The sequence below is a fragment of the Vigna umbellata genome, chromosome 4, assembly GCF_029865625.1.
Source record: "Vigna umbellata cultivar VRB3 chromosome 4, Vumbellata_1.0, whole genome shotgun sequence".
Taxonomy (NCBI): domain Eukaryota; kingdom Viridiplantae; phylum Streptophyta; class Magnoliopsida; order Fabales; family Fabaceae; genus Vigna; species Vigna umbellata.
In genome coordinates, this window is record NC_142168.1 from 20,168,698 (window position 1) to 20,192,040 (window position 23,343).

The window sequence follows — 23,343 nt, forward strand, 5'->3', positions numbered from 1 at the left end:
ACACACATGTATGTATATATATTTAGAAATACAAAATTAAAAAAATTGGTGGATCAAACCATTAGTCGAATGGCTGTCCTTTGGCATTCGGACGGCCGTCGGGGTGAATTAAGATTTTTAGTCGGCTTTTATATATTGGTAAATCTATTCTGTTCAATTTTTGACAGGTTAACGGCCGTAGAACCAAAATAGGGAGGACTGAAAGTATAGAACATATCAAAATCAAAGATAAAAAAAAAAAAAACAAATCGAGCCAATCTAGTGTGTTTAAAGTCGGTGTGTCGTTGGTCCACTATGCTCAGATAGGTTAAGAATTCTATTAAGACAATTTCTCCATGCACCATATAAGTTTCTTCCTGCACCTCCATAAAAGAAATTTATCATTTTGTCCATTTCATATTACACAATTTAGAAGTTAATATGAATTTTAAATTTTTTAATTCAAAAACCATTATTTTTCTAGAAAAGGTTGTATAATCCAAAAATCATTTTTGTGAAATAAAAACTTTCAGATAATCTAATATGAATGTGAGGTTTATTTGGTGTAGAAGAAGCTTACGAAGGTAAAGGAAGAAACTTCCTTCCATCCATCCATTCCGCCTTCGGCCTGCCAGGTGGTTGTGCTAAAAATGTCAACCCAAATTAGTGACAATTGGTCTCTTTAGCACTCCCTATAAGAAGCTTTTTGCATAAACTCAACTTGAACATGCAGCATATCCATGTCTGCACATCTTAGTCTTATTATATCCGAGGTTCTTGTGCTTCAAATGTTGGAATATGTTCCTGTGTTGGAATATTATCTTTTAAACATTGTGTATTATTAACAGACTTTCTACGGCAAGATTATAATCTTTGTATGAAAAATGTAAAAGAACTACTCGAGTATATCATTCTTCAAATATAGACCAATAGCACAACATATAAAAGCAAAAGCATTATCCGCAGAAACTGAACTTCCCAAGTTTTGTGTTACATCTGACATTCTTGTGCTTCCGAATTTGGCACGTGACCGTTTCTGCCTCGAATGAGGTGAATAAGGTGTTTGTAGTTGATGAAGCATAATGAGGCCACCGATAAGAGAAGCACGTTGGTGCCACACCGCCATAGAAACTCATCCACCAGAATCCACATCAGTGTTTCACATCCACATTCCAGACACGTGGAATATGAAAAGAGTAGTTGGCATGCTCATATCAGCACTGGATGCAAGGACATGGCAACACATAGCTGTGACAAAAATCATCTTTGCCGCACTTGAATGCTGGAAGTGATTGTTGATGGAGCCTTCATACTTGATTCCAATGGAAGTTAGCAACAGGGCCATGAGAATAGTATAACCTTTATTATGCTTCATTGTGTTGATGCATAGAAAAAAGGAATGAGAAGAAAAAGGGTGAAGTTGATGTTTTATGATATTGAACAAGCAGGACAACGGCAATGATGGTGGGGATCACATAGAAATCAACAGTACTTGTCTTTTATTTGAATTTGAGGATTTCTATGGTCCTCCCAGGATTTTGTTGGGAAGTGCAAAATTTTGGATTATAGTTTACATGTGTTAGACAATTTCAATGTGAATCGATTTGAAGAGGATATAGTAGAAAGTTTCTTTCAACTCTTCGATCGATTGTTGTTCATTAATTATTAGTCTAAGATGGGTCACCAAAAAGAGATACAAAGTATGCCCAGATAGGAGATTAATGTAGAAAGACTATTTTTACTCTGGTGAGACTACTTTTATGGGTCTTAGTTATAAATCCAATAAGTCCTAAGTGTTAAATTTCATGTTTTGTTCTTTTTTATGGCCTCAATCTCTCTCTCCATTGCATCTCGCCAAGTTTTGGCAGCTTCTTCAAATGTCACTGGATCATCTTCTATCACCATCATTGCATCTTCATCAAATAGACCTTCTCCCTTTCCATAACCAATCATCCAAATTGGTTCTCTTCTACATCTTCTAATCCTCCCTTTAACTGAATTATCAACTATTGGAAGATGAGACTCATTTTGATCAGTGTTAACTTTAGTATTCATTCAGATTTTCTTCTGTCTGCTACCCTGAAAGTTGTACTCCATTTTGTTCAGTTTCCTCCTCGGTGTCACTGTCATGTGCTGTTATTTTACCCCAACTTAAAGGGTGTTGACTGGTTTTTGTCATGCTGCTCCTAATCCCAGCCTTTTTCTTCTTCAAATATAACATCTCTGATGTTTTTTTGAGTGGTTAGGTCCAACAGTCTATAAGCCTTGGATTCATCACTCATTCCAATGAGAACACACCTTTTACTCTTGTCATCCAATTTGACTTGCTGTTGATCTGATGTATGTACATGAGTTATACACCCAAGCACCTTAACAGAAAGCTTTATTCCACTCCAAGCTTCCTCGAGGGTTTTGTCCTGCACTACTGTTGTGGGGCTCCTATTAAGAACATGAACACACCATCCTGTTGTTTTTGGCCAAAATACTTTAGGAACACGTGTCCCTATTAGCATTGACCGAACCATGTTCATGATGATTCTGTTTTTTTTCTCAGCAACTCCATTCTGCTTCAGAGTATAAGTTGCTGCCAATTATCTTTGTGTACCTTGGTTCACGCAAAAATCACCAAAAAAATTAGAACTGAATTCACCTCCTTTATCTGTCTGTAAACAAAGAAATTCTAGATATTATATTTTTTATTTCACCTCTTAACCTTAGGTTTTATTTGGCCCTCCACATACACACCTTCTCGACCACCTTCTCTTGTCTCCTTTTCTACCTTCTCCAGCCACCTTCGCCACCTTCGCAAACCCATATTCTTAATCACGCTCATTCTAAACTTACTCAGACCCATTCATTCTTAGCTTAATCTCGCATTTTGGAGGCTGACCTTCAGTTCACTCTCGCACTCCCAAACGATTCTTCTGTCTTTGTTGCTTTTAGTGGTTGGATTTGAGTGCCCTGAAGGCATTTGAAATCCCTGAAGGGCCATTACCTCGATTAACTAATCCTCTAAGTAACTCCTCGGACTGCCCAAACAGTTGACTGGCAACTATTTTGGATTCAATTCTAGAGAGCACCCATTCCATCAGAGCTCTTGTTGATCCCAACTTCATGCTTGGCTCATCCCTCCACTAACCCACTTGTCTCCTAATTTCTGAAATCACACAATATCCATTGACACACATGTATGTTGCTTACAAAAAGACACCTGACTAATCCACAACAGATCTTCTAACAATATATGACAAGATGACAAAAATCGATCCACGCATTTCACCTATCTACCCCATCAATGTTCATTTGTCACCTTCGCGGGGCCCGTTTCAATTCATCATTAAACAGTTTTACCTTGCCCATCACTGATTTAGGCGTTAAAGTCTTCGCAGCTACACCCCACAGTGCTTGCAACAACTCCATCTCAGTATGACAGATCCAACCAAATGAGCACAAGTACGGTCAACACAACCGAAAAATTATGGACAACAAAATTCTTACTTCCCTCCTCCCTTTTTTATGTATCCCTTGTTGGCTGATTATTCAACCATTGGGTTTTACTATTAGTTTCTTTTTGTTTCTTGACTGTTAAGGTTCTTTCTTTAATGAAAAAAGGTAGGATATTTGTATATGTTTGAAAGAGAAAACTTTTAGCTAATGCGAGTATAGTGTGTAAAATGCACCTCTAAAAATTAGATAAAAAAATTGAAAGAGGGCACCCACATAATTGGAGACTAAAGAGGGCACAACCTAACATGTCTACCTGTTTGATGTTTAAGCCAACGAAAGAAAACACCAAATTCTCTCCTTGTTATAAATCAATACCCATCCAACCCACCTACCGCAACAACAGGCGCCAGCGTAGTTTCCTTCACCAGTGACGTGAAAGGTGCAAATTACCAATAATACTATAGCCTAGAAGATAACAAATCCTGCAAGAATAGACTCCTCAAGCTCTAATACTATTAATTTCAAGTCCCAGCTTCCTAAACCGTGTGGCCGATGTTCTCCATGAAAATTTTCAGAGGGAATGTCACTCAGACGACATCAGTCTCCAGTTTAATAAGCAACTGATAGTCATAAAAGCGTTGTCATGGGAAGTATCATCGATCTTCCAGTAGAACACAAGGTCCCTTTTGTATAAATGATCGAGGTCTCTGCAGAGGTGCTTTGATTTCAACAACCATCATAATGAGATTATTGTTTGTTTTCAAGAATCATTTGTGTATCACTCTTGCACACACTCCTACTATAACCGGGATCCTTAGGGACCTTTTTATCACTCATCATATCCCTTACAACACGTGCATCATCCCATCTTCCCAAAGAAGAGTACGTGTTGGCAAGAAGCACATATGAAGCAGCATTTTGGGGGTCCAGTCGATAGAGTTCCTCAGCAGCTCTTTTTGCTAAGGTTAAGTTAGCATGAATACGGCATGAACTTAACACAACCTCCCATACAACTGCATCATCTTTACATGGCATGGTATCTAAAAAGACTTCTACTTCATGAAATCTCCCTGCTCGACTCAGACAATCTATAATGCAAGTGTAATGATCCAACTTTGGCACCACTCCAAATTTTGGCAGCATGACATTGAATATTTCAAGTCCTTCATCAACCAAAGACGAGTGGCTACAAGCAGTTAAAACAGCAACAAAAGTAATATCATCAGGTTTCTCACCATATGAAACCATTTCATTATAAAGGCACAGAGCACTACGACCATCTCCATTTTGTGCATAACCGTGTATCATTTCATTCCAGGTAACGGTATTTTTACCAGGCATCACATCAAAAATACATCTGGCCCCATGCACATCACCACATTTACAATACATTTCTATTAGAGAACTCCCCACAAATATGTCATCTAGAAAACCATCTTTTATGATCTGAGCATGAAACAGTTGACCTTGAAACAAGGAAGAAATATTTGCACAAGAGCTCACTATGGTAGCAAAAGAAAACTCAGATGGGAAGAAGCCAAGTGATCGCATCTGTTTGAACAAAGACAAGGCATCTTGTTCAAGAGCATTGATTGAGAACCCTGCTAACATTGAGTTCCAACATACAATATCTAGTTCAGGCAGTTTACGGAACACATGCTCACACAACTCCATTTTCCCACACTTGGAGTACATATTAATAAGGCTACTGGCAACGTAGACATCATCATAAAATCCAAACTTTTGAGCTGCAGCATGAACCTCTTTTCCAACCTCAAGAAGTCTAAGTTCAGCACATGAACTGAGAATAATGGCCAAAGTAGTCCGATCAGGATGTTGGCATTGAAACTGCATTTTTCTAAACAGTTCAATTGCCTCTCTATGGTCCGCAATTTGATTATAGACTGAGAGTATAGCATTCCATGAAGCCAAATTTGGGCATGGCATGCAGTCAAATATTAGACGCCCGATTCTTACATCCCCAGACTTGACACACGCTGTCAGCATATTAATATATGTAACATCATCTGGTTCATATCCATCACACTGCATTCTATGAAGATACTCTGCCGCTTTCTCACTGTTACATCTATTCCCATACCCAGCTATCATTATATTCCAAGAAACATTACTGTGCTGATTCAAATTAACAAAAACCATCTCAGCACTGTCCATATCCCCAATTTTCGCATACATATCAAGCAAAGAGTTGCATAAATGGAGGTCTCTATCAAATCCCAGTTTAATTGACATTGTGTGCATTTGTTTTCCTTGTGCATTACATGAGAGACCATGACAGAGACCGATGTCCCTTTCCCCTTTCGCACAGACACCCAATATGCTGGACAAGGAGACAGAATCAACAGGAACCCTTTTTCTCAACATGAGTCTAAACAACTCCAAAGCTTCCTTGAATTGATCTGTCTGAGCTAATGCCCCTATCATGGTGGTGAAAGTAACCTCATTAGGCTCAGGAATGTCCCTAAAAACACGAAGCGCATCCACATTAAGCCTACACTTAGCATACATGCACAAAAGAGCATTAACGACATATATATTACTTTCAAGACCAACCTTGACCACAAACCCATGATTTCTCCTGCCACAGTCCGCATCCAACAAAGTACCACAAGCACTAAAAACAGTAGCGAACGTTATGTGGGAGGGTTTAATTCCATCCAGCATCATCGAATCGTAGGTATCCACTGCTTGGCGTTCATAGCCACACCTGACCATTGTGCTGATTAAGGTGTTCAGTGAGACGGTGTTCCTCTGAGGCATTTGCAGGAACAGACGGCACGCGCGTTGCAAGTTGCGGGTTTTGCAATATGCAGCCAAAATGGCGTTCCAGGAAAAGATATTTTTGTGAGGTATATTGTCGAACACATTGTGGGCGGAGGCAATTTCATCACACTTTGAATAAAGTTCGATGAAGTGGTTGGAGAGAAAGGTGTCAGAGAAAAGACGGAGACGGAAAAGTCGAGCGTGAAGAACCTTGCCGGCTAAAAGATCTTTGTTGGTGACGCAGAGTTGCACTAGATTTGCCAAATTCAAACTCTTGCTTTTGTCCATCCAAATCTCTCCTTTGGTTGCAAAATTACCAAACCTCAAAGGAAGACCATCCCTTTGCTGCAATAAATATAAATCTATGCTCCTGCTCCTTTTACTGTCAACAAATAAGTCACAAAAAAACTGTTACACTTTTAGAATTCAAACCTCAGAATCAGACAAACATTTTTTCTTTAATTTCATTTCAAATGGCAATTAGACTGAAGAAAAATTCAAATTTCCCTAATGTATAAGGAAAGATTTTGATTGAAAACCAATTATAGATCCATTGCTCTTCTTCCCTCTCTTCCTCTCATGAGACTGACAGTGATTGAAACTCTTGATCTCTTGTGATTGAAAAAGAAATGAAGCGGTAGGACTTGATTGAACACGGAGGAAAAGTAAAGCACACCGTTCAATTCAAGTTGTTAACTGCACTGCAAATATAAGAAAAATAATATTTCTAGTATATAGCGATAATAGTGTAATAAGGTTAAAGAGAGAGAGTAAAATGTTTAATAATTGATATCTAAACCCGATCACTATGAAAGCCAAATCAACGTGTTCTTGAAAAGATTACTTAAAAAAAAACCAAAAAGGCCAGCCAAATATTCAGCAAAGAGCGAAGATAATGACAGGCAAAGAATATTAAAGATCATGGACTTTTCCAAATGGTTTGAGATTTATAGGAAGTAACTGAACCCCAAAAGAAAACATACTCTCCGATGATCACCCTTACGGTGACGGTGACGGTGACCAATGATTCACTCTCCAACTATATTTCTGGTCAAATGAAGGTTTCCACAACGCCACTGCCAAGGTTTCGACACCCTCAAATGGTCGTTCCCAAACCGCCACTACCAAGGATTGGACTCCTCCGAACACGGCAGGACCATGCCTTCAACAACACCGTCACTTCTCTCTCCCTCCATCTCCTTCTCCTAACCAATCTATTCTTCTGCCTCCCAACCCTAGAACATTTAGAAATATTTAAATGTGAATCCATATTACCTTTCTAACCTTTGTCACCTGAGCAATATTTGCCTCATCTTCCATACTGTCAACACAGCATTTTCCTTCTTAAAATGCACACCATCATTCTCCATCTTCTAATAAGAGAGAAAAGTTCTTGTTTTTAACCATGTAACACATTCTATGGTCAATCTTTACTAACTGTGAGGAATACCTGAACATGCGTTATGTCCATTTCAGAAAAGAAAGTGACTCTCTTGAACTTGTAAATCCTTTGCTCTTCTTCCCTCTGTTCCTCTCATTTTTAACATAACAATAGTAACAGTTTCAATTCATGAAACCAATTGCTCCGTTGACTCACCAATTTCCCAAGTTACAGGCCTTGGTTTCCTCAATTAGAAAATCATCGGGGTCCTCACGAAACCCAGTTCTTGTTTTGGAACTTCTGGGCAAAGCGTTAGACCAATACCCAGATATTAAAACGTTGAAAAATGTGCATTCGAAGGCTTTTAATCTCAGTTTTCATGAAAACCCATCTCTGGGAATCAAACTCATGCGAGCCTATGCTGCCTGCGGAGAACCTGGATTGGCACGCAAGGTGTTTGATGGAATTCCTGAGAGGAATGTTATTTTCTATAATGTCATGATCAGAAGTTATGTGAATAACCATCGGTACAATGATGCATTGCTTGTTTTCAGGGACATGGTTGATGGTGGATTTAGTCCTGATAACTATACTTACCCTTGTGTTTTGAAGGCTTGCTCTTGCTCTGACAATCCGAGAATCGGGTTTCAACTTCACGGAGTTGTATTTAAGGTTGGGTTTGACTTGAATTTATTTGTTGGAAATGGTCTTATTGCGTTGTACGGTAAGTGTGGTTGCTTGCTAGAGGCACGGCGTGTTCTTGGTGAAATGCCTAGCAGAGATGTTGTTTCATGGAACTCAATGGTTGCTGGATATGTTCAGAATAAGCGGTTTGATGATGCGCTACAGATTTGCCGAGAAATGGAGTCTCTAAGGCATAAACCGGATGCCGGTACAATGGCTAGTCTCCTGCCAGCAGTAACTGACACTTCATCAGAAATTATTTCATATGTTAAGCAGATGTTTGTGAATTTGGAGAAGAAAAATTTGGTCTCATGGAATGTGATGATAACTACGTATATGAAAAACTCAATGCCTGAAAAAGCTGTTGATCTATATTTACAAATGGAGAAATGTGAAGTGGAACCAGATGCAATCACTTGTGCTAGTGTACTTCCAGCATGTGGCGATCTTTCAGCTTTGTTGTTAGGAAGGAGGATTCATGAATATGTTGAGAGGAAGAATCTATGTCCAAATTTGCTTCTGGAGAATTCATTGATAGACATGTATGCTAGATGTGGATGTCTAGAAGATGCAAGAAGAGTGTTTGACAGAATGAAGTTTCGTGACGTTGCATCTTGGACTTCATTGATATCTGCCTATGGTATGACTGGAAAAGGCTATAATGCTGTGGCACTCTTCACTGAAATGCTAAATTCAGGTCAAAGTCCAGATTCCATTGCCTTTGTCGCAATTATCTCAGCCTGTAGCCATTCAGGATTATACAATGAAGGGAAGCTTTACTTTAAGCAGATGACAGACGATTATGGAATAACACCAAGAATTGAACACTTTTCTTGTTTGGTGGATCTTTTAGGACGATCTGGACGATTAGATGAGGCCTATAATTTCATCAAACAGATGCCAATGGAGCCTAATGAAAGAATTTGGGGAACACTGCTTAGCTCCTGTCGGGTGTACTCCAACATGGATATTGGGCTTGTAGCTGCTGACAAACTTCTTCAGTTGGCTCCTGAGGAATCTGGCTACTATGTGTTGCTATCAAATATTTATGCAAAGGCTGGTAGATGGACAGAAGTAACAGCTACTCGATCACTAATGAAGAGAAGAAAAATTCGAAAAAGACCTGGGATCAGCAATGTTGAGCTCAATAATCAGGTCCACACCTTTCTTGCGGGTGACACGTCACACCCACAGTCAAAGGAGATATATGATGAGCTGAGTGTGCTGGTTGGGAAGATGAAAGAGTTAGGATACGTCCCTGAGATTGATTCTGCTCTTCATGACGTGGAGGAGGAGGATAAAGAATGCCATCTAGCTGTTCACAGCGAGAAGTTAGCAATTGTGTTTGCTATTTTGAATACCCGTGAATCTCCAATCAGAATTACCAAAAACCTCCGTGTTTGTGGAGATTGTCATATTGCTGTCAAGCTTATCTCTAAGATAGTTCAACGTGAAATTGTAGTCAGGGACACCAATCGATTCCACCATTTTAAGGATGGTACATGCTCTTGTTGCGATTATTGGTGAAGCTACTTCAGGCTGATTATAGTTGGAGAGAACTGCAAATTCAAAGGTTTCTATATATGATGATGGATAATTCTCTTATTTCTTAGTTGTTTGGTACATAGGAGGAACAAGAACTTGGATAGAAGGAGGGAATAAATGTTGTAGAGGGAGATGGATTTTCCAACATCATCACACTCCATTGTTACAAATTGGAAATGGTACTAGTTAGCTTCCTATATGATTGTAACAACAAAGAAAAATCTTTTTTGATGCAGGACAATGTATTCTAGTTGTGATTGATTCGTCTTGCAAGATAAGGCAGAACCATTGTTGTTCTTATTCATTACAATGTCACCAGGTTATTTGAAGATTACAATTTTGCATTGGCCACGCTTTAGGGATAATGCTGTTCTAAAATTAGATGACAAAGGTATATATTCCTATTGGCTCTGGCTCTCTTAAAGCCTTTACTTGCTTTCAAAATAATGACCAATTTAGATAAATCTTCTTGTAACTATTTATAGAAGAAGAAAATATGGACTTAAATTGAAACAAACTTTTGAAAGTTAAAATCTACTTTTGTGGCATAATTTGATTATAAATAGAGTAAATTATGTCCAAACTGATCCAAATTATTTTTGTAGGAGGAACCTTGATGAACTGTATAGTCGCAATAAAGTTCATACAATAATCCAAAATCTTCCTAATATAGCATAAGGTCATGAGTGTCAATCTAAAGAAATCCTATTTGAATAAGTATTTGTATTATCCTAACCTAGTCTAAAACGAATAATTTGGTGGAAAATAAAATAAATAAAAAAACTACAGACAATGAATGGATCTTCAATTGAAACCTAATATCTGAATAAAAGATGCAGTAAAATACTAAAACAATGGAAATGAAACTGTTCGATAAAATGTGGATTATGCAATGCTAATGCTTGGAACACGTTTGAATGATTTTAGCAATGCAAATGAAAGTATTTAGAAGAAATACTCTAAAAAAGCAAAATTACGTATAAAACCAAAATCTGGACAGCAAAATAGTCTATGACAGTGAATCAAGTTTTATAGCTTTTTGCTATTATGCAGATAATGTATGAAACTGTGATGCAATGGATTGTATGGTGGAATGATCATGCAAATAAGTTTAAAATACTACTAATTTCATTCTGTAACAAAGAATTGCAAGAAATAATCAAAATATAGCAAAATTCTCTAAATCTGGAAAAACTACAAAACCTAACCTCTAGAAATGGAAATGAACTGAATTAATCTATAAAACTAAAATCATACGTATTGAAGATGCTTCGTTGTGCTCCCCCATCAATAATCTCAACACAGTGTTTATTAGGCAAAAAACCCAGAAATGCTTTCAATTCACAAATGCACATGAGAGCTAAAGTACTACATGTTGTGTATTCTGACATGTGTGGACCGTTTGAGGAGTTGTCTTTGGGGAACACTAGATACTTTGTGACTTTTGTAGATGAGTATAGTCGCATGATATGGCTGTATTTGATAAAAGTTAAAAGTGATGTGTTTTTTGTCTTCAAAAAGTTCAAGTTGTTGGCTGAAAAGCAAAGTGGAAAGGCACTTAAAATACTCAGAACAGATGGAGGAGGAGAATATGTTTCAAGATATTTCAAGAATTATTTCATTGAGAATGGAATTCAGCATGAAATAATAGCACCATACACTCCACAACATAATGGTCTTGTTGAAAGAAGAAATAGGACCATACTGAGCATGGTAAGGAGTATGCTAAAACAGAAGGATTTACAACATTCATTCTAGGGAGAAGCAGTGTCTACAACAATGTATGTGCTAAATAAGTGTCCAACCAAAAAGCTGAAAGATAAAGTTCCAGAGGAGGTATGGTCTGAAAGGAAACCAGTGGTGAATCATTTGAAGATTTTTGGTTCAGTTTGCTACAAACATGTACCAAGTGTGAAGAGGAGTAAGCTGCAAGATAAAAGTGAGGCCATGATATTATTAGGATATCACTTTACTGGACCCTACAGACTATACAATCATATAACCAAGGAGATTTGTATAAGTATGGATGTTGTGATGAATGAGGTTGAAACATGGAACTGGTCAAATAAGGTAAATGGTTCAAAACAGAATGTTTCAATTGTTTTTGAAGATGAGGAAGAGAGACTAGGTGATGAATCAAATGGGAATAGACAAATTGATGATGAGGTGCAACCTACACGGCCACTTGAATGGGCCACTTGAACAAGAGGTGTATGTCACTCAACCTCCTGGGTTTGAGGTTAAAGGGTGTGAAAACAAGGTGTATAGGTTGAGGAAGACTTTATATGGCCTAAAGCAAGCACCAAGAGCTTGGAATAAGGTGATAGATTCGTTTATGATAAAGCATAAATTTCTAAAATGTCTAGTAGAGCATGGTGTGTATGTAAGGTTCCAAGGTGACCCAAATTTACTCCTAATGTGCATTTATGTGGATGACGTATTGATCACAAGGAGTAATATTTCAGAAATTGAGAAATTTAAAGGACTGTTGATGGCTGAATTTGAAATGACTGATTTGGGTAAGTTAAGGTATTTTCTTAGGCTTGAATTTGTTAAATCCAGCAGATTCTCCATCAAAGAAAATATTCAATAGAGGTCTTGAAGAAAATTAGTATGGAGACTTGTAATGCAACAACAACTCCGGCAGAGAGAAAGGTTACTGCTTTAGAAAATGATGAAGACGAAGTGGACAACCACTGTATAAACAAATGGTGGGTTCACTTCGATATCTATGTAATAGCATACCTGATATTTGTTTTGCAGTTGGGATCCTTACCATATTCATGCATCAGCCAAAGAAATTGCATTTGTTAGCTGCAAAGAGGGTGTTAAGATATATAAAGGGAACATTAGAGCTTGGAGTTTTGTTTCCTAAAAACTGTGAAATGCAAGATATCTTAGAGGGCTGGTCTGATTCTGATTGGTGTAGGGACAACAATGACATGAAAAACACTACTAGTTTCCTTTTCAAGTTTATGGATGCACCGATCTCCTGGTGTAGTAAAAAGTAGCAAGTGGTGGCTTTGTCCACCTGTGAGGCAGAATACATTGTTGGATCTGCCACTGCATGCCAAGCTATGTGGCTTGCTTCTATTTTGACATCAATAAAGGTGGAATTTAGGAGACTCATCCAATTGTTTATGGATAACAAATCAGTAATCAACTTGGCTTTTAATCCAGTTTCACGTGGAAGGAGCAAACACATAGAGGCTAGATTTCATTTTTTGAGGGAACAAGTTAACAATGGAAGGATAAAACTGATCTATTGTCCCACTCAATTACAGCTAACAAATGTTTTTACTAAACCTTTGAAAAAGGATAAATTTGGTAGTCTAAGATCTGAGTTAGGCTTGATTGATTTTAGTACTTGAATTAAGGGGAAGTGTTGTATTAATTCAAGAATGTTTTTACTTCTTTTAATATGTTATGAACTTAAACTCTTATAAACTATAAATAAGAGTCATTCTATTTCTTATATACTTAGACAGTAAGAGAATAAAACTTCTTACCATACACCCATTCTCTATGTGCGTGTGTTTTTCTTCTGTTCTTTTTTCCCCTGTTTTCCTCTCTTCCAAAACCAACACCAGTCATGATGTTTTAGAGATAATTTATCAAATAAAATAAAAATAAAAAAATTTCTTGAAAATTCACTTCCTCAACCCTTATAAAGTTAACTCGAGTTCTTCCAGGCTAGAAAAAGAAATATTAACTTATTTTCTTGTGATGATAAAGAAACAATATCTAATTTCTCTACTATTTGGTATGATGATGAGGAAGGGTCATTTAATCAAAATATCGCCATTTGTATTCCTCCCTTCACCACCTTTATGAAAATCCTCCACAACGTTCTTAAGTACAATTATAAACAGGACACTTACCCTGTCAACTTTTAGATCCAAATGTAAAATTTAAAGCAGTTTCTGGATATGAAACAGATCAAAATGTAAAATTTATCTGAGAACTCTGTGACTTGTCATAATAATTTTCACGATTCTGGTCCAGAATAACACAGTATATTTATTATTTAGTGAGCTAGTCCAGAGTAACATTCTTCCAATTTAGATAAAACAGAACAAAATATCATTACTAAGGAAATTTCTGCAGAAGCACAACCTTAATATTTTGAACGCATGACTTTCAACAGAATGATCATAGACATAAGGAATGAAAGTGTAAAAGAACAAAAGAAACTCGGTGGGACCCACAGTGAAATCCAATCCATCAGATTGAGAAAGAAGAGGAAAAATATTATTTGGTTATACCATAGTAGAAGACTGAAGGAAACTCTTACTTCTACAACTTCATTTTTATTAGGAACATTTATATTATTTTATAAACATTAATCCTTTAATCTCTCGCTTAGTTATACTGTTGTTTTTAACATTCTTCCTTTTAATTTTATTTTCTATTAAAAGACATGCATAGACATTTTATGTTCCATTATAGTATCACGTTTGAGCTTCTTGTGCTTCCAAATTTGGCACGTGGGCTCTTGTCCCAGAAATGAAGTGAATAACGTGGTTGTAGTTGGTAAAGCAGAATGAGGCGACCAATAAGAGAAGCACGTTGGTGAGATACCACCATAGAAACTCATCCACCAGAATCCACCACAGTGCTTCACATCCAACAATCCCAGACAAGTGGAATATGAAATCAGTGGTTGGCAAGCTCATTTCCACAGCATATACAAGGACATGACAACACGCAGCTGTAACAAAAATCATTTTACTGGGGCTTGCATCTTGGAAGGGATTCTTGTTTGACCCTTCATACTTTATTCCTATACAATTTAACAAAAGGGCCATCAGAATACTATAAGCTTTCTGCTTCATTCTGTTGATGCAAACACAATCAAGAGAAAACTGCAGATAAATAAAAGCTGGTAGCTAAGCTACTATTTGCAGATATATATATATATATATATATATACACACATTTCTTTGTTTCAATCGCCAAACTGAGGTAGGGACCAAGTACGATTCCAAAATTTTGTAGTACCACACCTAAAAGTGTTGGCTTATAAAGACAAGTGAGAGCGATGAAGTTGAAAAGAATAATGGATCCGATTGTCTGAAGTCAGAAATTGAAAGCGTCACATAATCAGATAATCATGACCATTTATTTTATTCATAAATTATAGCTGAAACATGCATACAAAATTTGAACCATCCGATCTTCATTTTAATAATATTGGTTATTGTCTGCATGGTTTCGTGAATGCAGCTGATCCAATTCGTAGGATGTTTAGGTTATAATGGGGAGGAAGTTTCACCGACGTATATAATACTAATATAACTGTCGATACTATTTATTATGAATGTAACCTTGATATTTTAGGTAGTTTTGGCGTCATTTCCTCAGTTTATATTCATATATGTTCACGTCTTTTGTCGTTTGTCGATCGTCTCAAGTTTAGTTGAATTGGTAAGAGTTATTGTAAATGTCAAATGTAAAAAGTTTATATGTTTCACAGAATATTTTTCTTCTTTCTAATAGGTATTATAACAGGCGGGGTGTGATTCTGGTGTCTCATCTCCAACGGCTATGGAACTTTTATCATATTTTCATCCTATATCTGCCCACTATGCAATTTTTGTCTTCGTCTTCAAAGAAAAACCTATTCCTACATGTCATGTATTATTCTAAATATTAATTAAATAATATTTTAATAAAAAGTAAATATAATAAAAACACATGATATTAGTAGGTATTCAATCTCTACAGAATACATATTTTTTTCTTTAATAATAAACATAGAAAGATATAAATAATATATTAGAGTATCAAATAAAGTAAGAATTAGAAAAAAATTAATATAAGTTTTTCTAGATTATTTAATAAATTAAAGATATTTTGGCATTTTAAAATGAGAATGAGTATGATAACTAAGGATAGAGACTAAGACAAGCAAAAACATTACAAAAAAAAAACTTAAATTACTCTTTTGAAAATATTTGTTATTTATGGAATTTATTCACGGATGAAAAATTAGATCGATGTGGAATGACTAGAGTACTTACCTATACTTATACAATTCTAGAAATATAGGCGATATATATATATATATATATATATATATATATATATATATATATATATATATATATATATATATATATATAATCATTTTCATTTTGAGTCCAATTTAAATAAGTGAGCATTATTCACATCTATACTTATACTCAAGCAATTTAATGATTTTCTATTAAAATTGAGGCGAGCTTAAACCATACTTACAAAATAAATTTATTTATTATCTCTAATTGATGTAAAGACAAGTGTATATAAAAAGAATTTTTGGTGATAAAAAATACAAAAATTTAAATCACAATGCATATTTGAATATTTTCATTTTTTTTTCTTTTTTAGTAAATAGAGTTTTAACCACCGCCACTTTAATTGGCTATAAAATATTTTAAACTGAAAATACCAAAACGTGTTTCGCTGATAACAATTGTACTGTATTTTATTTTTTCATCTTCACTATGTTTATATTTTCTTTTAAAGTTTAAATTAAATTAACAAAGACATTTATTCCATATACATTTATGATAAAATGTTATAAATAGAAAAAGTGGTTTTAAAAGTGTGGTAATTGATGAAACTTATTTTTTACCATTAAAAATTTAAAAACGTATTTGATATTTTAATTTTTAAAATTCTAAAATCCATGAATTTAATAAAATTATTTTAAAGATACCGATTACTTGTCTTTATATATGTTAATAATATTGTTTCTACCGCCAAAAATAACTTCTTGAACCAAAGAATGCGTTAAATATTACCTGAGCATGCAAGTTCTTAGCATATATATCCTACAGACGTTGGTTTCCCACTAAAAGAGTAAACGGGTTGAGCTCAAGAAGCTTCTAACGTTCGTCACTAGGATAAGTGGTATTTTCAACCAATAAAACCACAAAGAGATAAAGCTTCTACGCTATAAATTCATTCTCCTTCGATATAAGATTTACTTTTCATGTTTCGCATTGTTAGATAGCATAGCGGCATCTTTTTTTTTTCTAGTTGTACTGTGATAAATATTAATTAAATATTTTATTTAATAAATAAAGATTATTATGATAAATTAATATAACATCTCATTTCAATAGTATAATACTACTAAAATAAAATGTTACATAAATGATGATAAAATAATTACATAAACTTGAAGTTTGAAAACAATACATAGATAGACAACAGAAAATCAAGGATAAGCTAAAATATCAAAAGAATATACATGCCTTTTTAAAACAATAACAAACATCCATATTAGAAGGTGGGTTTTAAGCCTAACTCAACCCTACAAAATCGGCTTGTAAGGTGAGGTTTACATCCCACTTATATATTATAATTTGGCCTTATCTTTAGTTGATGTGGGACTTCCAACACATCTTCTTCACGCCGAGGTATAGACATCTCGTGTGTGATAGTAGAAATTCGGTGGTCCGATAGCGGCCGACAACGGGTGAAATAGAAATGTGTTTTACTTGGTTTTAAAATACGAGTGAAAGGCTACCTTTTGTTAGATTTCAACTCAAGGGAAATTTTTCTATCAAGGAATGTAGTATTTTATGAAAACATATTTCATTTTCTTACTAGTGACAAACACTCACCTATTGATACACAAAATTCCTTGGATTTTGTCACCAAAATCATTTCCTCTCCATCACCTCTTTTCTCAGAAGTTACTGATCAACCCTCTTTACCACCTACATCTCCTCCTTCTCAACCTATTTCTGTTGAACCTGCCATTGCTACTCCACAAAGGAAATCAATCAGGCCAAAACATAAACCATGTTATCTACAGGACTATCATTGCAACATGTTATCTACTTCTTTCGCCACTTAGTCATCCACAGGTACCTTATATCCTATCCCTTCATATCTCTCATATGATGCATTATCATCTCTTCATAAATCATATGTCCTTAATCTTTCCCAAGTTAGTGAACCTAAAACCTATAACCAAGCCATCAAACATGATTGTTGGAGAAATAACATGGTATCACTAGAAAATTAATTCTTGATCACGTTCTTTCGCAACCAATTATGTTACTGCCAAGATCTTCATCTTCTACCTTTCGTCCTTGGCTTTCCTACAATTTATTCTCCTTCTATGGCTACTCCCTCTAGTACTCTCGCATTGTTATGTTTTATGTTTTGACTTTGCTTTCTAGGGTTTTCAATGAGAAAATATTAGGTTCTTTAATCACTCGCAGCCCTGGATTGATTTTTGAGGAATCTGAAGGAGTTTTCGGAGATTCGGGTTCTGACATTTTTGTCCAATTTGAGGTTGTAAAATTCAATGGCTTCTGCAGTTGTTCCTTCTTCTAACAATTCTCAGGCGCAGTCACATTCCTCAACTCTAAGACTTTCTCAAGAGCAAATTCATGGTCTATTGGCACTTCTTCCTCAATCTAATCCCACAGTTACACATTCTATCGGTCTAGTGAGTTATCATAATGTTTCCACTTCTTCTCAGGATCAAGGTAATATTTATTCCCAATGGATTCTAGACACAGTTGTTACTGATCATATATCCAGTTTTTTGTCTCATTTTATTTCTTATCATAGAATCTCACCAATTACAACATCTCTACCCAATAAGAACTCTTCATTTGCTCATTTTTATGGAACAATTTCTCTTGGCCCATACCTTACTTTACATAATGTCTTGTTTGTTTCTAATCTTTCAGTCAATCTTATTTCGGTCATAAAGTTAACTAAATCTCTCTCTTGTAAAATTACCATTTCTGAATTTTCATGTGAAATACAAGACAAGTCAACCATGCAGATGATTGAAAAAGCTGAAGAAAGAGATGACTTGTATGTCATGATAGTTCCTGCATTCGCACCCCTTGGTTCATCAGCTGCTATTGTCAGCACCTAATTTCGTCCGGATTGACTATAATAGATTTATTTTATTTTCATCTTATTTTATTTTATGTTATTTTCTTTCATTTTTATTTTTAATTTATATTTTAATTTTACCTTCTTATTTATTTATTTATTTTATTATTATTATTATTATTATTATTATATATATATATATTAGTTATCTAATTTTATTTGAAAACGAAAAAAAAAAGAAAAAATATAGAAAAAAAACAAGGCCAACCCCTTCCTGTAACATGTAACATAAAACAGCAGTACGCAGTGTTCAGAGAAAAGGCAAAAAGTAGCGTATACAATTGACAAAAGCAATGCTAAAAACGGACATTTACAATGGCAGTAACAAAAGGCAGAGACTCCTCTTCCTATAATTCCCTACTGAGGACTAGAAATATACATAAAAAGGAGAAGGATTTTTTCTGAAAGCTAGCTTCTGCCAACTGATAGCCGATACAATGAATATGAAGAAAAGAAAAAAACAAAAGGAAAATCCCACGCCAGAAGATATCCTAGAGCTCGCAGGGTGTAGGGCAAAGAGGAGTTTGGGGTTGGCTTTTGAAAAGAGTTTTCATCACGGTCATTAAAGGGGATCACATTGGAGAAGGAAGATCATTGATCACCAATTGGAGAGAGACCTCACCGTTAGAGAGAATATCAGATATTTACCCTTATCGCCGTAGTCAAGAGGAGACCTCACGGTCATCCGAACCCATTTTTGCCTTCAACCTTCTCACGCTTGGAAGAGGGTGAGACAACCGTAAAGGAAGATCACTCGAAGAGGGCAGAGGGAGCTAGAACCAAAAGGACGATTTTCGTTTGAAGCTGCAAAGGTGAGTTTCCCTGTCTAAGCTATTGGCCTTGTCTTATAGGAATGCATGCCCTCTGTTATGTGTCTAGATATGAATGAATGATGTTGGGTATGAATGAATGATGTTGGGTATGAATGAATGATGCTGTCTGAATATGTATGAAGGACGTTTGATCGGTACATAGTCGTCTGCCTCTTTTTTGTGACTATCTGTTAATCAAAACTGCACCAGTTTCAATAAGCTTCATCAGTCATAAGTAACAACGGAATATAGGTGTTTTCCCCCAACACAAACACTTCCCGTATCCATTTACTTGCACCCAGAAAGCATTAAAGCCGTAAACAGAAACATTCAAGTAAACAGATCATCCAAATAGGAAAATAGAGAATAAATAAACCAAATCCCAAACCAACTAGTAAATGAAAAAAGATGGAAAAGAGAGCGAGAAGCGTGACATCAGCGGCGTCGATGACAATGGCGGATAGCTTCGTCGACGGTAGGGTTTCGCTCGTGACCTGAGAGTTGGTGCTCGGAGTTCGGCAACTAGCGGCAACCTTGGGCCAGGATTCGCGGTGCTGGGATGTTCGACGGAGAAGGGAGAGAACTCGTACCCAAGCGGAGGCCGGTGTCGGACCGAAGGAGTTTCTCCTCTAGCGCACGGAAATGGGGGCAAGGGAGAAAACTTGACGCCGCGGCTGGTGGCGCTTGGGGTCGCCGGCGACTTCATGGACCAGGCAGAGGGCCTCTTCGCGGTGGTCGGTTTGGCAGAAGTGGCTGCACGCGCGCAAGAAGAAGGGAGAAAGCGGATTCGAGGTCGTGGCCAGCGGCGACCCTGGTGGCGCCTAGCATTGCCGACGAGGTTCTGGACCGGGTAGAGGCCGCCTTCTCCCCCTTTGTGGTGGCCGTTTGGGCGGAGGCCGGGACGTGGTTGTTGAACGACGGAGGTGAGCGCCACGGGGTTTTCTTGTTCAGAGAGGAAAGAGACCCGTGGTCTCAGTGGCGGTGAAATGGTGTGGTGAGAAGAATGGGAGAAACCCCTAAGGGTCTCCTGAGCTGAAGAATGGAGAGGCCTTGGGCCTGTTTTCTTTTTTCGACCCAACTCTCCCTAATAAACCAAAAAAATAATAAAACATTTCCTCCTTCACGCACCCCCTTTTTTCACCCGCGCATCCTCTATCCATTCCCTTGGCTGGGCTTAGACCCATCCTGGTCCTAGAAAAATAAAAAAAATGAAAGTTCTTTTCTCGCCTGTACCTCCCCATTCTCATTTTCGCACCCTTATTCTGTTTGGGCTAAAGCCCGTCCGTTTCTGCAGACAAAAATTAAAAACAAATGGGAAATTGGGCCTGACAAACAAATGTTCAATTGCACCTCCAAATTTCATCCTTACATCCCTGACAGGCACAAAGTTAAAAAAGGGGTTTTGGCCCAAACTAAAGAGCCTCAATTTCACTCCACACCTCTGGTTTTTATCTTTGTACTCCTATTCATGTTGGGCTTTTCTCTTGCTTTATTTTTTATGCTTTTGTTTTCTTTTTATTAGTTAGTTTTTTATTGCATGTAACCCCTTGTATGATAGCCCACACCCCTTTGTTTTATTTATATATATTAGACTTGTTTGTTTCGTTTCTCCGTAAAAATTACAAAAAAATATATTTAAAATTATAAATATTTTAAAATCATAAAAAATGTTTTAACGGTTTAAGCACATGTGTGATCGCACACATCGTCCTTGTGTTAAAAGTTTTTCTTCTTCTCTACTAAAAAATAGTAATAATGTTTTTAAGGTTTAAGCACATGTGTGATCACACGCATTGTCCTTGTGCTAAAACCTTTTCTTCTCCTTTTCTAAACAAATAATAATGATGAAATATATTATAAAGGTTTAGGCACATGTGTGATTGCACGCATCGTCCTTGTGTTAAAACCTTTTCTTCTTTTCTACTAAAAATTAGTAAAAATGTTTTTAAGGTTTAAGCACATGTGTGATCACACGCATCATCCTTGTGCTAAAACCTGTTCTTCTCCTTTTCTAAAAAAAAATAATAATAATGATAAAAAAATAAAAATGTCTTAAAGGTTTAGGCACATGTGTGATCGCACGCATCGTCCTTGTGCTAAAAACCTCTTCTCTTCCACTTTTTTCCAAAAATCCAAATTTATCCGTAATCATTTTCCAAACAAATTTTCTAAACAATTTCTCAAACAAGCTTTCCAATTTCCAAAAGAACTACGTAACCCTGATTTCTCATTCTGAATGAGAATACGTAGGAGCAAAGTCTATCCTTGTCGGGCCCAAAAAACTAAAAAAATATATTTTGTTTCTTTAGAGTTTTATTTTAGGGGATAGTTAAACATTTTGAAAACCACATCACATTTGCGTATTTAGTTAAAGGTACCGCCTTCGGGCAGGCTCTGTAGGGTGCTAATACCTTCTCTACGCGTAACCGACTCCCGAACCCAGAATCTGGTTTTCGTGGACTGTGTCTTATCATTTTATGGTTTTTCCGTAGTTTTCCAGAATAAACTATGGTGGCGACTCCAAAATCTCTTTTCAAAACCCGTTCTTTTTTGGATCGTCGTCCCGTCGCGAATTCCGGTTGCGACAGCTATTACTCCTGAGAATTCTATTGCTTGTTCTACAATAAGACCTAACTCTATAGATATTTGGCACTCTAGACTAGGGCATCCTTCTTCTTCTTGTTATATCAAATTACGCACCATGTATGCCACTTTACCTGATACAAAATACACTCATTGTGATACTTGTCACTATTCTAAGCAAAGAAAATTTCCTTTTCAATTAAGTACTATTGTTTCAAAAGCTCCTTTTGATTTAATTCATGTTGATATTTGAGGGCCCTATTGTACTTCTTCTGTTGATGGTTTCAAATATTTTTTAACTATAGTGGATGATAGGTCTAGATTCACATGGATTAAATTGAGGGCAAGTAAGTCAGATACAAGATCACAACTTATTGGCTTTGTTTCTTATATCAAAACACAATTTGGCATTGATGTAAAAGCTATTAGATCAGATAATGGTAATGAGTTTGCAATGACAGATTTTTATAGACAAAAAGGGATACAACATCAATTATCTTGTGTTGAAACACCTCAACAAAATGGATTTTTTGAGAGAAAACATCAACACATTCTCAATGTTGCTAGATCTTTAATGTTTCAATCCCATTTGGCCATAATTTTCTGGTCTTTTGTTGTTCGTTATGTTGTACAACTCATTAATCTTTTACCTTCCAAAGTTTTGCCATATTTTTCTCCATTTCAACTGTTACACAATATTAAACCTAACATTACTTACTTACGAGTTTTTGGCTCACTTTGCTATGCTTCAACTCTTCAAGCTCTGATACCAAAGGTGGGTTTTAAGCCTAACTCAATCCTACAAAACCGGCTTGTAAGTGAAAAGAAGTCCAGCTTTGGAGAAAAAAAAAAGAGAGAGAGCTACCGTGGGAGTCACCACATTTTTTCTTGGCTGGAATGTGCAACACATACACATGATGGCTTCATATTCCCAGCACATTTTGGTGAGCACACGGCAACAACATGGGCCCATGGAAGCAAGCATTGGAGGCACACGGATGATGTCCAGCAAAGAAGACAGTTCAAGAAAGAGCTGGAGAAAGAAACTACCACGGCCCATGGCAGCAAGGCATCCAGCTTGGGAGGTGTCACGTTGCTGGTCCAGCACGTGAGGAGTAGCCCATCCAGCATTGGAGAATGTAAGTGGATGAAGAGAGAGCAGCACGTGGTGGCAGGAGAGAAGCGGCCCAGAGATTTCTTGCAAACGGGTGGCAT

General features: G+C 36.5%; 2 protein-coding genes across 2 annotated transcripts; one reads left to right on the forward strand and one right to left on the reverse strand.

The window, feature by feature from the left end:
• Window positions 1-866: 866 nt before the first annotated feature.
• Window positions 867-7,019, reverse strand: LOC124848587 (Pentatricopeptide repeat (PPR) superfamily protein). Its single transcript, XM_088112301.1, has 2 exons — window positions 6,750-7,019; window positions 867-6,592 (listed from the first exon to the last, which is right to left on the reverse strand). Exon 2 carries the CDS (start codon window positions 6,496-6,498, stop codon window positions 4,174-4,176), a length of 2,325 nt encoding a protein of 774 aa, XP_087968427.1. The 5' UTR covers window positions 6,499-6,592; window positions 6,750-7,019; the 3' UTR covers window positions 867-4,173.
• Window positions 7,020-7,780: 761 nt separating this feature from the next.
• On the forward strand, window positions 7,781-10,151 carry LOC124848597 (Tetratricopeptide repeat (TPR)-like superfamily protein). The gene has a single exon (XM_047326314.2). The coding sequence runs from the start codon at window positions 7,781-7,783 to the stop codon at window positions 9,800-9,802; it is 2,022 nt and encodes a 673-aa protein (XP_047182270.1). The 3' UTR covers window positions 9,803-10,151.
• Window positions 10,152-23,343: the final 13,192 nt, after the last annotated feature.

Excerpts from the sequence above, each read along its gene's own strand:
- LOC124848587 (XM_088112301.1), bottom strand. The coding sequence starts at position 6,498 with ATGGACAAAAGCAAGAGTTTGAATTTGGCAAATCTAGTGCAACTCTGC.
- LOC124848597 (XM_047326314.2), top strand. The coding sequence starts at position 7,781 with ATGAAACCAATTGCTCCGTTGACTCACCAATTTCCCAAGTTACAGGCC.